This window comes from Polypterus senegalus, chromosome 10 (genome assembly GCF_016835505.1).
Source record: "Polypterus senegalus isolate Bchr_013 chromosome 10, ASM1683550v1, whole genome shotgun sequence".
NCBI lineage: Eukaryota > Metazoa > Chordata > Cladistia > Polypteriformes > Polypteridae > Polypterus > Polypterus senegalus.
In genome coordinates, this window is record NC_053163.1 from 13,746,072 (window position 1) to 13,758,864 (window position 12,793).

General features: G+C 37.9%; 1 protein-coding gene across 4 annotated transcripts in view; it reads right to left on the reverse strand.

Moving 5' to 3' along the window:
* The window catches only part of LOC120536776, a 33,328-nt gene extending 21,683 nt beyond the window's left edge, over window positions 1–11,645 (reverse strand). Inside the window, exon 1 of one of the 4 annotated variants that reach the window (XR_005635202.1) lies at window positions 11,527–11,645. Coding sequence is in view for 1 of the 4 variants with exons in the window: in XM_039765254.1 (XP_039621188.1) it covers window positions 494–569 (76 nt within the window). In the remaining 3 variants the exon portion in view is untranslated. Of the gene's footprint in view, window positions 1–493; window positions 662–11,526 lie in introns of those variants that run through there. The other 3 variants (XR_005635201.1, XM_039765254.1, XM_039765255.1) reach the window with 3 other exon arrangements.
* Between the last annotated feature and the right edge of the window lie 1,148 nt (window positions 11,646–12,793).

The window sequence follows — 12,793 nt, forward strand, 5'->3', positions numbered from 1 at the left end:
ACACATGACAAATTAAGGATGAGCTGAGGGAGTTGACCGTAAGGACACGGAAGGAATGGATTCTATAAATGTGGCTTTGCAGTGATATGTAAGTAATATGTACACTTAAAATTAGGCATTTCAGTCAGTAATAGTCTTTAGCAACATTGGTAATGTACTATTAATAATATAATATTAATATAGTAATATATTGCTGTATGTTTAAATCCGTTTAATGGTATGTTGATAAAAAAAACAAAACACTGATATCTGTCAAAAACACGAACATTTCACTGTGACCCTAAACAAACAAACATCGGACTAACTAATGTGTAAATACGAGGAAACGGTAAAGTGCTTTGAATGCAATAAAAAACATTTTAATATACACTACACACTATTCAAATAACACTAACGTTTTAAATTACCTTTACTTATAATTGTTGACTATGATTATTAAATAAACATGCACATTGTGTAAGGAATCATGTCTTCCAAAAATATTACTGCTTACCTGATATTTTTCGGAAAGTTTCTGAGGAGTGAAGGTTACGCTTTAGAAAAAATAACGTGTAAAGGGTAAACTTCATAAGGGTATAGCTTTACTACAAAGTGAAGAGAAGGACTACATTCCCATCCATCCATCCATCAGTGAGAATGTTGCATGAGAACCGATCGCACTTTATACAGTAAAAGTGAAAGTGAAAGTGAAAGTGAAACTGCCATTTACTAGAATGTGGACTGATTCTTGTAATCGTAATGCCGGTCAATCGAGTTCTGAAGTGCTTAATCACATGCGTTATTTCTGACACAACAGAAAGGAAGGAGAACTACATGTAGTACATAACAGAGAAATATAATACAGAAATGCCTTTTTGAATTCGGATTATTTGGAATGTACGCGGACAGATGATCCGCTGTGGCAACCCCTAACTGGAGCAGCCGAAAGAAGAAGAAGGAGAAGTCAAATACTACAGAGCAATTTGCCTTTCAGTTCTTGCGTATTCCGTATTTTATCGTTTTTAATCGATAGTTGTCACGTGGTTAAGTGGTCAACACGTTCGCAAAGTTTGCAATGAACCGATGTCGCACCTCATTCCTAGCTCTGAAGCATACCCGGCTAGCTAGCAACATCTGGCCCGAATACGGCTTAGCTCTGGGGCTATCATCAGCAATCCGGCACGGTACAAATTCGCTTGACAGCGTCTGGTCGGCGTCCCGGTTAGAAATGACAGGCTAACTTCCGGCCCAAATGTGGCACCTCGCATCTCTGCTGAATCCAGAATCGGGAATCAGTGCGTTGAGGTGCAGTGCGGTCCAATCTGCACGTCGCATTTGCGCTAAATCCATATTACGACAGAGTCCGCCTGGCAGGCCAGTAAAATACGCTCGTGGAATGTTTTTTTTTTTAAAACAGGTACTAATCTGTCGGCCTTGTAGATGCAGTTCTCCGACGGAATCTGTTTGGAATGATCAGGACTTCAATGTGTGTGTGCGCCGCATCAACCGACCTCAGGGCGTTCACCCACGGAGTCAAAAGTATTCCTTTTCAAAATACTTCGGAAAAAAAAAAATGGGGAGTGGCAATATAGACATGTGAACTGTCTATCGTATGTGTGGCAGCAACTTTAAAATATAATAATGTTTCTGATATTTCATTATTATTATTTATTTTTAGAAATGGTCCTAGCCCTCTAAAAGCCGCTCCCGGAATGTTAAATATGACTAATTTTAAGCTTATGTGGTAAGCATCGTTTTACGCTTTTTCAGGAAAAGTGATTACAATTCTCTGATTTAGCACTACAGGGACCTCTATCCGAGGGTGAAAAATGACAATTTTCTATTATAGCAGAGGATAGTTAGACTTTTTAATTGAAGCATACATTGTAATATTTCAACTTCTTAATACATTTTAAACCGGTTTAAATAAATTCATGGGTTGTGGAGAGACAGAGTCTATGGCAGTAGCATTAGTATTTCCCTATACAATGGAACCCATTAGTATCTTTATAGTCTGTATTTAGGGGAGGTGCCTTTGGTACTAATGTGGTACTTCATTTATGGGAAATAAAACTGAAAGTGTTTATCATTGGTGTTAGGTCAGGGGTATCAGGGAGTCTTTTTATTTCTTACAGGCTGTTACTTCATCACATCAGTTTTCACCTTTCTTTTAACTTGTACATGTTTGTGTGTAATGTTGATTTATTTTGTTTTATAATTGTGTCTTTCATTTTTCTATTCTTTAATATGTAAAGCACTTTGAGCTACTGTTTGTATGAAAATGTGCTATATAAATAAATGTTGTTGTTGTTGTTGTGTTGTCATTCATTTAGGAGAACTTGTTAACCTGGGCGAGCTAATTCAGTTTAATGTGGACAATGATGTAGCTGTGTCTTCAAAAAAAAATCTGAAAATTGAAACACTTTATGGGTGTCCCTAGTGCGAGTCATCAATATAGAGGAACAAGTCTATTTTGTAAAGTGTTAAGATAGGTTAATTATTATTTATGTGTTATTGCATATAGGGCTGCACACTGGCACAGCAGAGTGAACATCAAGAAGTCCCTCAAAGGCTCTCCCTCCCTCTCCATTTCACATTTTCACAAGGAAAGGATGGCTGGCAACTCAGGACTTTCAAGTCAGAAAGGATTTGCTTACCAGTTAAGCTAAAAAAAAGAAAACCCTCCATTCCTCCCAAGTGATCAAGAGGGCTTCTGGCATCTTCTAGGACTATCAAGGTATCACCTTTCTCCATTTTCTGAATTTTCACTGCAGCTCTGAAAATTCCACTACAGACACTCAGGTTTTTCATTCCGTATGCATAAAACAATCTTGTTAGGTAGATTAGCGATTGGCCCCATTTATGTCTTGCAATCAACTAGTACAACATCCTACAAAGTTCAAAGCTTCTCCAAGGATGGAAGAGGTGATGCTCTGTACTGAGGATAAAAGTAAGGTGGAGAGGATACAGACCGAATCTGACTTCATCGAATGAGAAATGTCTGATTGCTTTTATAGAAGATGTATGAACTGTTGCATCTTGTGGCGAGTCCCAGCGAGTTCATCTACATCACTGCCCACGGAGAAGTTATTTCATTTTGGCTGACTCAGCAACAGAAATGATTCACTCTGTATCAAAATTTTAATGATGAATCAATCTGAATGTTTGTGACTTCGAGTAAGGAAACAAATGTCTATCAGCATTTTCTATTCATGGACACCACAAGCTGGACCAGCTGTATCCAAATGTTAACAACGTAAAATATCTTGTAATAGAAAACACAAAGATAAAGGGTTATGTTTTAACATTAAATAAATAAAGTGGTTTGACAAAATGTGTTTTTACAGATGGGAGTCTCCAACCAGACTGGGGAAAGATTACTGATGGTGCCAGTTATGAGGCCAATGAGGTGGAAGGGGCAGGTCCAGGTGCCTCAAAACTGGAAGTGACATCACGTGTCATCGAGCCATGATTCTCTGGATCTGCAGAGGGAAGGAGAGATGTTGGAAAGCGGTGCCAACCTCCAATCCTGGGTAGATTTGCAACTTAACAAGCTCTGAAATGTTTGTTTGACTATCCATCTGACCGCTGAGACAGATCGTTCCCCCTTGTGGAAAAAAATAAAATTCTAATATATCCTAGGCTGTTTCCTACTTTGCACTGAACGCTGCCAAAGTCCCTGAATTTCATAATGTGGGTTGAAGAATGTTAGCTATAGTCATACAGTGGTGTGAAAAACTATTTGCCCCCTTCCCGATTTCTTATTCTTTTGCATGTTTGTCACACAAAATGTTTCTGATCATCAAACACATTTAACCATTAGTCAAATATAACACAAGTAAACACAAAATGCAGTTTTTAAATGATGGTTTTTATTATTTAGGGAGAAAAAAAATCCAAACCTACATGGCCCTGTGTGAAAAAGTAATTGCCCCTTGTTAAAAAATAACCTAACTGTGGTGTATCACACCTGAGTTCAATTTCCGTAGCCACCCCCAGGCCTGATTACTGCCACACCTGTTTCAATCAAGAAATCACTTAAATAGGAGCTGCCTGACACAGAGAAGTAGACCAAAAGCACCTCAAAAGCTAGACATCATGCCAAGAGCCAAAGAAATTCAGGAACAAATGAGAACAGAAGTAATTGAGATCTATCAGTCTGGTAAAGGTTATAAAGCCATTTCTAAAGCTTTGGGACTCCAGCGAACCACAGTGAGAGCCATTATCCACAAATGGCAAAAACATGGAACAGTGGTGAACCTTTCCAGGAGTGGCCGGCCGACCAAAATTACCCCAAGAGCGCAGAGACGACTCATCTGAGAGGTCACAAAAGACCCCAGGACAACGTCTAAAGAACAGCAGGCCTCAATTGCCTCAATTAAGGTCAGTGTTCACGACTCCACCATAAGAAAGAGACTGGGCAAAAACGGCCTGCATGGCAGATTTCCAAGACGCAAACCACTGTTAAGCAGAAAGAACATTAGGGCTCGTCTCAATTTTGCTAAGAAACATCTCAATGATTGCCAAGACTTTTGGGAAAATACCTTGTGGACTGATGAGACAAAAGTTGAACTTTTTGGAAGGCAAATGTCCCATTACATTTGGCGTAAAAGGAACACAGCATTTCAGAAAAAGAACATCATACCAACAGTAAAATATGGCGGTGGTAGTGTGATGGTCTGGGGTTGTTTTGCTGCTTCAGGACCTGGAAGGCTTGCTGTGATAGATGAAACCATGAATTCTACTGTCTACCAAAAATCCTGAAGGAGAATGTCCGGCCATCTGTTCGTCAACTCAAGCTGAAGCATTTTTGGGTGCTGCAACAGTACAATGATCCAAAACACACCAGCAAATCCACCGCTGAATGGCTGAAGAAAAACAAAATGAAGACTTTGGAGTGGCCTAGTCAAAGTACTGACCTGAATCCAATTGAGATGCTATGGCATGACCTTAAAAAGGCGGTTCATGCTAGAAAACCCTCAAATAAAGCTGAATTACATCAATTCTGCAAAGATGAGTGGGCCAAAATTCCTCCAGAGCGCTGTAAAAGACTCATTGCAAGTTATCGCAAACGCTTGATTGCAGTTATTGCTGCTAAGGGTGGCCCAACCAGTTATTAGGTTCAGGGGGCAATTACTTTTTCACACAGGGCCATGTAGGTTTGTATTTTTTTTTTCTCCCTAAATAATAAAAACCATCATTTAAAAACTGCATTTTGTGTTTATTTGTGTTATATTTGACTAATGGTTAAATGTGTTTGATGATCAGAAACATTTTGTGTGACAAACATGCAAAAGAATAAGAAATTAGGAAGGGGGCAAATAGTTTTTCACACCACTGTAAATAATCATAAAATTCTGAAAATGTATACTCTTAATTGGTACCTCAAAGAACAAGGATAAGCAAATATTTAAGGACAGAGAATTATAGAAGACAGACAAAGTTAACCTGCGGTGGGCTGGCACCCTGCCCGGTGTTTGTTTCCTGCTTTGCGCCCTGTGTTGGCTGGGATTGGCTCCAGCAGATCCCCGTGACCCTGTAGTTAGGATATAGCGGGTTGGATAATGGATGGATGGATGGATGGATGGAAGAAAAGGATACCTCTTGTTTAAATCTGTATAAAGTCCTGGGTCCTCATGCATAACGCAGTGTGTAGAACTCGCACTATAACATGACATAACCACAAAAGCTGAAATGTGCTTACGCACAGAAAAAACTAGATACAGGAATCTGTGCATACTCCAACTTTCACGTTCTTCCACTCCATAAATCTGCTGTCCCGCCCCAATTCTTCCCAGAATTACACCTCTTTGAATATGCAAATCAATACAAAGAGCCCTTAAGCTCAGTGTTCTGTGAAAAGACAATGGGAAAAGCACGGTGGAAAATATAAGAATTTCAGTGAACACCAAGTGGAGGCAAAGGAAAAATATACTATTTGTTGGTTTAAACAGTGGAATAAACAACAAAAGAAAGTTGAACGAGTGACATAGTGTGTTGGAGAAACTTGAAAGCTCAAGTTCACAAAGTCGCACAGTGCCCGAAATAAAAATGAAGTCACGTAAAAAGGCGAGTTGTAGCCCACCGTCTGAGTGTCATATGAAAGCTTATTAGGGTACAGACAAAAAAAAGGCACACAGTGGGGAAAAAAGCACGAAATGTCATCTTTAATCTCGAAATTTCCACTTTATTCACATAGTTTATTTTGTCATTAAAGTAGAACATCATAAACTTCATCTTAAAATCGTTTAATTTACGAGTATCTCAAATCCCATCGTAACTAAAGTAGCACTTTAAATGCTTTGTTTTGTATTTGATCTTTTGCTCTATGTGTGTGAATCACTACGTGCTTCCGCTTTCTCCGACAGGACACAGAATCCATTACATTTGTGATATTACAGCTCTCTGAATAACCAAAATACTGAAATGTATACGTGATATCATTTTCATGATGATTAGAATGAAAGCATGTTATTAAACATGGAAACATGATGGCGCAGTGATTCTTCATGTCTCACACAAGATGCTGCTGCGCCATGTGCGACCTTTGATGAAATAATTTATTGTAGCAGTACTGTCTCTTTCAAACGTACTAACCTGCAATTCCTGTCGTTACTTTTCTTTCCCCAAATACCCAATCGCCACACAATCAGCTCTGTAATAGACGTTAAGCCATCTGTAAGCTTACAACGACGATTCTTCAAAACTTTTAAGGAACATTGAAATATCTTCATAGTACGTGTTAAATTATTCTATTCATCTATCCTTCCAGTGTTGTTCCAGTCTAAGCAAATATACAGCACAAAGCAGGAACAATACGTGAACTTGCTAGTGCTGCGGCACCGTGTCCTCACATGTTTAATTATTAACAATATAGATTATTTAATTTTAGTTAAAGTTTTATCTGTATTATATAATCAACATATTTTGCTGCATTTCATCTTAGAAATGATATCGTCATCATATGTAAATATGCACTTTATAAAGTGGCGCAGGTTGTGTAATATTATAACCGTAGTGCAAGTTTACAGTGGGGTGATTGTACTTATAAGTACAGACAGTTCTACAAGGTGCAATTGATTGAGTGCGTTTAGAGCTTTTGGGATGAAACTGTTTCTGAACCGCGAGGTCCGTACAGAAAAGGCTTTGAAACGTTTTGCTGTGGCTGAGGTAGCGTGTCCTTGAAGCTGTATACCGATAATTCTCTTTACGATCAGCTGCTGCTGTGATTCACACTCAGATACAGTGATATAAATACTCCGAGTGGTGCAGTGAGAGTAATATGGAAAAAGATGATCCGCTGTGGCAACTCCTAACAGGAGGAGCTGAAAGAAGAAGAAGAAGAAGTGAGAATAACAATGCTAAAGCAGTTATGGTATTTGGAATACTATGGCTATTCCCTGGACCATTATATTGTTAAAAGTTAATTACAATCAGATGCGTTACACTAATAAACAATATGCGGTTAGTTTCTGTGTATTTATAAAGCCGTGTCAGGAAAATAATGAGTAACCACACAGGAACAGTAGCACTGCTTTGACGCTGGGTGCTGCCAGTCTGCAAAACCGAGCGGAGAACTTGCGCACGACAGGGTATGAGGTACCATGGAAAAGTGCATGGCTTTACGCCAAGTGTAGGTTTTATACATCGCAATTGGAACATGGAAACGTTCTTATGCAACATTTCTGTACGCACGCACCATTTATACATGAGGCTCCAGGTGACAAAATGGGGACGTTCTTTAATGCTGACCACCAGGCACAATAATGCTACTCTTTAATCATCCAATATCCCTCCATTCTCCTTCCACAGCAATACTGATTTACATCAGAAGTGTCTGACACAGGAAACAAGGAGTCACTGTGCAATTAAGGACATGAGTTTATGTCACACTTTGCCTCTTAAAATGAAATCAGAATTCTACACTTATATAACTTAGGGTGTCATCTTTCCAAGGCTAGAACACAATAAATTCACCATTAAATTTTGAGTACTTCTAATCCACATCATCCTGTGTTTAAAAACAAAAAAAAAAAAATTGATAAAAAAGGTGAAAACATTTACATCAGAGATATTGAGATCTGAAAACAAAAATTAAGGAGGCATGGGTTTGTGTGCCAGGTCGTCCCTGAATGGAGTTTACATGTTCTCCCTGTGTCCACATGGCCTTCCTCCAGGTGCTCTATAGTTTCCCGTCTGAAAACATGCTGGTTTGGTGGATTGGCCTGTGTGTGTGTGTGTGTGTGTGTGTGTATGTGTGTGTGTGTGTTCTGCCTCTGGACTGGCACCCTGCCTTGCACCTGATGCTTTCTTGTGTATATTCAAATTTAGAACCCAGACTACTTTCTAGTTTTAACATTTTGTACTATAATGAAAGATTTACAGCTACTCCTAGGACATCAAAAATGCTGCTGCATTGGTATCTTGAGTAGTTTAGTTAGCTTTGACAGGTTATCTTCGTTGAGCCGATGTTTCTCCTTTTCTTTTTTTTTTTTTTTATATATTCACAATTGAGTAGCATACTATATGTACGTACTTTACCTCTCTGTCTTAAGGAGGGGGCGTGAAGAAGCAAACAAACGGCAAATAAGTAAATGCGTGTATCCATTATCACCGTAAGAAATGGAGTTTATAGTTGACAAGTATTTGAATTCATTATCTTTTCTGCAACTTGTAGACTCGTAAGTTTAATCGAGCTGCTAACTGGTATAAATGGGATGAAAGGTGCCTGCCTCTCTTAAGAGCTGTACGTTCAGGATGCGCCGCTGTAAAAGCGGGTGAAGGAATTCCACTATTCTCAATTTGCCTGAATCAGGCGACAGTTCTTTTTGGCTTTCGAAAGACCTCAGTAACGTAACATGGTCCTCGATGTGTACGAAGGCACACAGAGATGGTCACCCCAGTCTGTGGACTACTTGCCAATTTTCTTTTAATATCACAAAGGTGGGTATACACAACACTTACCAAAGAACACTTTTTTCACTTCTACACTTGTCCTCACTCATTGCTTCTCTTTCCTCTTTTAAATAATTCGATAAACTTTATTTAAACTCCCTAACGTGAACTATTGCTAAACTCTGCTATAGCGGGCTAAACCCTTCGTATGAAAGTGACACATCAGCGAATACTGTACCGTGCGGTGACTGTTTTCGAGTACCCGGAATGTCACCCCATTGATGATCTCGGGATTGCTAAGCATACAAAAATCGATCATGAAAAGTTTAATTTTATAATTTTTGAATTAAATTATATAAAACGCTGGTGTTTTAATTTCATGTTTGTAACTTTATAATGGGCGTATTATCTTATTGTTTTCATTTGCATATAATTGTGGGGGGTTATTTTACTTGACAACAGGTTTGTTATTTAATTTTTTTTCTTCTTTGTGCTGTCACTTAAAATATTCGTGAAACTTTTCAACTTTCCAAAGATTACAACCCCAATTCAGTTGTAAACCTTTATTTGCTGTCTTGGCAACTATTTTTTTTTTTTTTAATTCCCGTGAGACATATATATATATATATATATATATATATATATATATATATATATATACAAAGAATGACATTACACCTGAATATGCTGCGAGGCAGCTAAAAGAGAAGCTGTATTAAAATTCAAATTCAAAAACAATGAAGTGCATAATGAGACAGTGACATTAGAGAGCAGTCAAAGTAGCGACAGTTTGCATATCGGTTAAGGTTACAGAAGCATTTTCCAGCTGTCATCTGAATAATGAGCATGGAGACGTCAGAGCCAGTAAAACGATCAGTAAAAGGACCATCTACAAGAAATCGAAACTTATACTAAATCTGACTATTGCGTGAACGCACGCGTGCTTTTGTTTCAGTTTCACTTGCACTCTTTTTGAATTTCGTTAACTGTCTGTGAGACGCAGAGTTGTTCTTACATGTAAAGTTTAGACTTTTGGAATGGCTCAGTATAGTTAAGGCATACGCGCTTCTGATTCTAATGAGCATTTACTTTGTTCTTGTTTGATGACTTTAAAATCTTTATCTGGCAAAACGTTTTGTTTCATACTTCTCATAACTTTCTTTCTTTCTTTCCTTTGTCTTAAGAAAGTGAGAATTTAGCTTTCTAAAAGCTCCAGGGTTTTTTTTTGGAGGGGGGGCTATTTTATATAACAACGATGGGGGGAGTTCAAACCCTTTAAGATGATCCACAACGATGCATCAATCTGTTATACTTTAAGTAGAAAACAGTCTAGATTTGTAAATCTAAAATTCACATTAACGATCTCAAGCTGTCTCAAGCAATTTAAACCTACAGAAAATGACAATGAAAGGTAAACAATGAGGCTTTATATCCATAAATTCAACAGATGCAGCATTTTGCTATAATTATTGTTTTATCGCTGTTTCTATCTTGCTTTACCTTTGGTTAAACTTTTTATGTTGCACTTTGAGATTTACTGCTAATGTAAATTGCCCCTATAAATAAAATGCATTATTATCATTATCCATCCATCCATTTTCCAACCCGCTGAATCCGAACACAGGGTCACAGGGTCTGCTGGAGCCAATCCCAGCCAACACAGGGCACAAGGCAGGAAACAATCCCAGGCAGGGTGCCAACCCACCGCAGGACACACACTAACACACCCACACACCAAGCACACACTAGGGCCAATCCACCTAACCTGCGTGTCTTATTGTTATTACTATTAGTAGTAGTATTAGTATTATTCATTTTCTTCAAAAATATTTATTTTAAATTTAGGAAACAAAATTCTTCAACACGAAACATAACATACAAATTATATCCCCTACTCCCTAAAACAATAATAAAATAAATACATAAATAAACTAGACCATTGTCCAGAAGAATAGATAATAGACAATAAAAATTTAACCGGCATCCTGCAAATGACAAGACTAGAAGAAAACAAAATAGCATAGCATAAAAATACAATAAACACGCAACTGTTTTTAAGTGCAAATATTAAAAGGAAAACCTCAAGAATAATGTCATTGAAAAATCATGTTTCTCTAATATTCATAGTTTGATTGATTTTCGTTAGCGTATAATCAATATATCCAAGCGGCAAGTCAAACAAAAGTCCACGTGAGCGCGCTTACCTCTGCGAGATTTTTTAAGATCGGATGGTTAATTCTGAACGCGATCATCTCGTGTTTTTATGCCTGGCACAAAAGGCAACGCGTTCACCAAGGCTTGTTTTGTGCCAGCCCATTTTCTGACCTACATTTATCTTCGATCTCATTAATAAGCCCAGCGCTGTTTGACATCGATTTGACCACATCCTCACTGCTTAAATCACCGCAGATATATTTTTATTGTAGGGAGTGCAGATTTTGTCCGCCTATGAAATACACAGCGATTTAAAGTAAAAAGTCTCAAACTAATAAAATACCCAAGTAAAGATGCTTATAGCCTATATATTCTACTTAACAGAAACGAAGTTGTTTTACTTCGCAACTTCTCATCTTTGATCCATTGCAACATTGTTAATAAACATTTTACCTTTATTCTGTGTACATTTTTCTTCTTCAAGTTTCTACTTTTTACCTTTTTCAGCGACAGAGTGATAAGCCCCTATTTTGATGTCATCTTAGCTACCAATGTGTCTTTGGCTACTGTTATTGAACTCCTGAAGTGATGTGCAGCTGGCCAATGCTGGCAGTGAGTCTTCCCATCATACCTGTCGGTAGACGTCACTCATTGCGCGACACAACTGCCCAGTGATAATCACTGAGTAGGAATTGATAACCCTGCAAGCACAAGGCAGAGCTTTCTTATCGTCGCAGTTTATTTTTGTTTATACCCTACATTTAATTTTTAAGTATATATGTGCGACATTAAGCACATGATCGGGCTTAGCTGGCTACAAACAGACAGGGAATGTTAATACACCTCAAATGTATTGAGGCTGAACTTGCAGCTTTGGGGGGCCCCTAGTGGCTCAGGGGGCTTTATGCATCCGGATAGTCCGCATATAGCAACAGATAAACTAACAACGTCTAATTCACTTGCGTTCACGTGGCATGTAAAACACCTATCATCGCTGTCATGTGTATCTGTCTGATGTCCTAGTGTACATATTTAGCTGAAATGTGGTACTTATTAATAAAGAAAGTTTGTTTGGAAAGTTCCATCTTTGCTCAAATAACACAGCCAGACCAAGTTGTACACCTTTTCAAAACCGTCAAAAATCACTTGTGAATTTTCAAAATTAGCTGTTTTAAAATTGACAGACATTTTGTGCACCGTCAGTTACTGATGAATTTACTCTTTCTAATTTACCTTTAGAGTTTATTAATAACCTCTGTTTGTTTCTGTGATGAAATAAACAAACAAAAATTGAAAATGCGGCAAGTTTAAGAACATTCCACCAGGTTCCTGGAGGCATTTTAGGACATTTGTACATTTTCTAGAGTTGATAGACATATATGAGAACCCATATTATAAAGCTGTTGTTAATGGCAAGCACAGATAAGCTTTTGCTTAATCTGAATAAGAATGTAAAATTCACATAGCTACATAGATGATGGAAGAGTCAGTTTTATACCCTACAAAATATTGGTTCTTTAGGGGCACTTTATGGTTCCTTACAGGGCTGTGTGGTTTTTTTATAGAAAAGTTTGCTTCATTCCGGGAAGAGCTCTTTGACAAACTTTGGAATATATAGAAAGTAGAAATCTTTAATATTTTGCAGGCTACCAAGCAGGATATTAACAGATCAAGAAAATTTGTAGTGTGACTGTATGCACCAAGAGTTCTTTCAAATTATAACCCATTGGTATTTCACAGATATGATACTATTTATTCCTGGTTA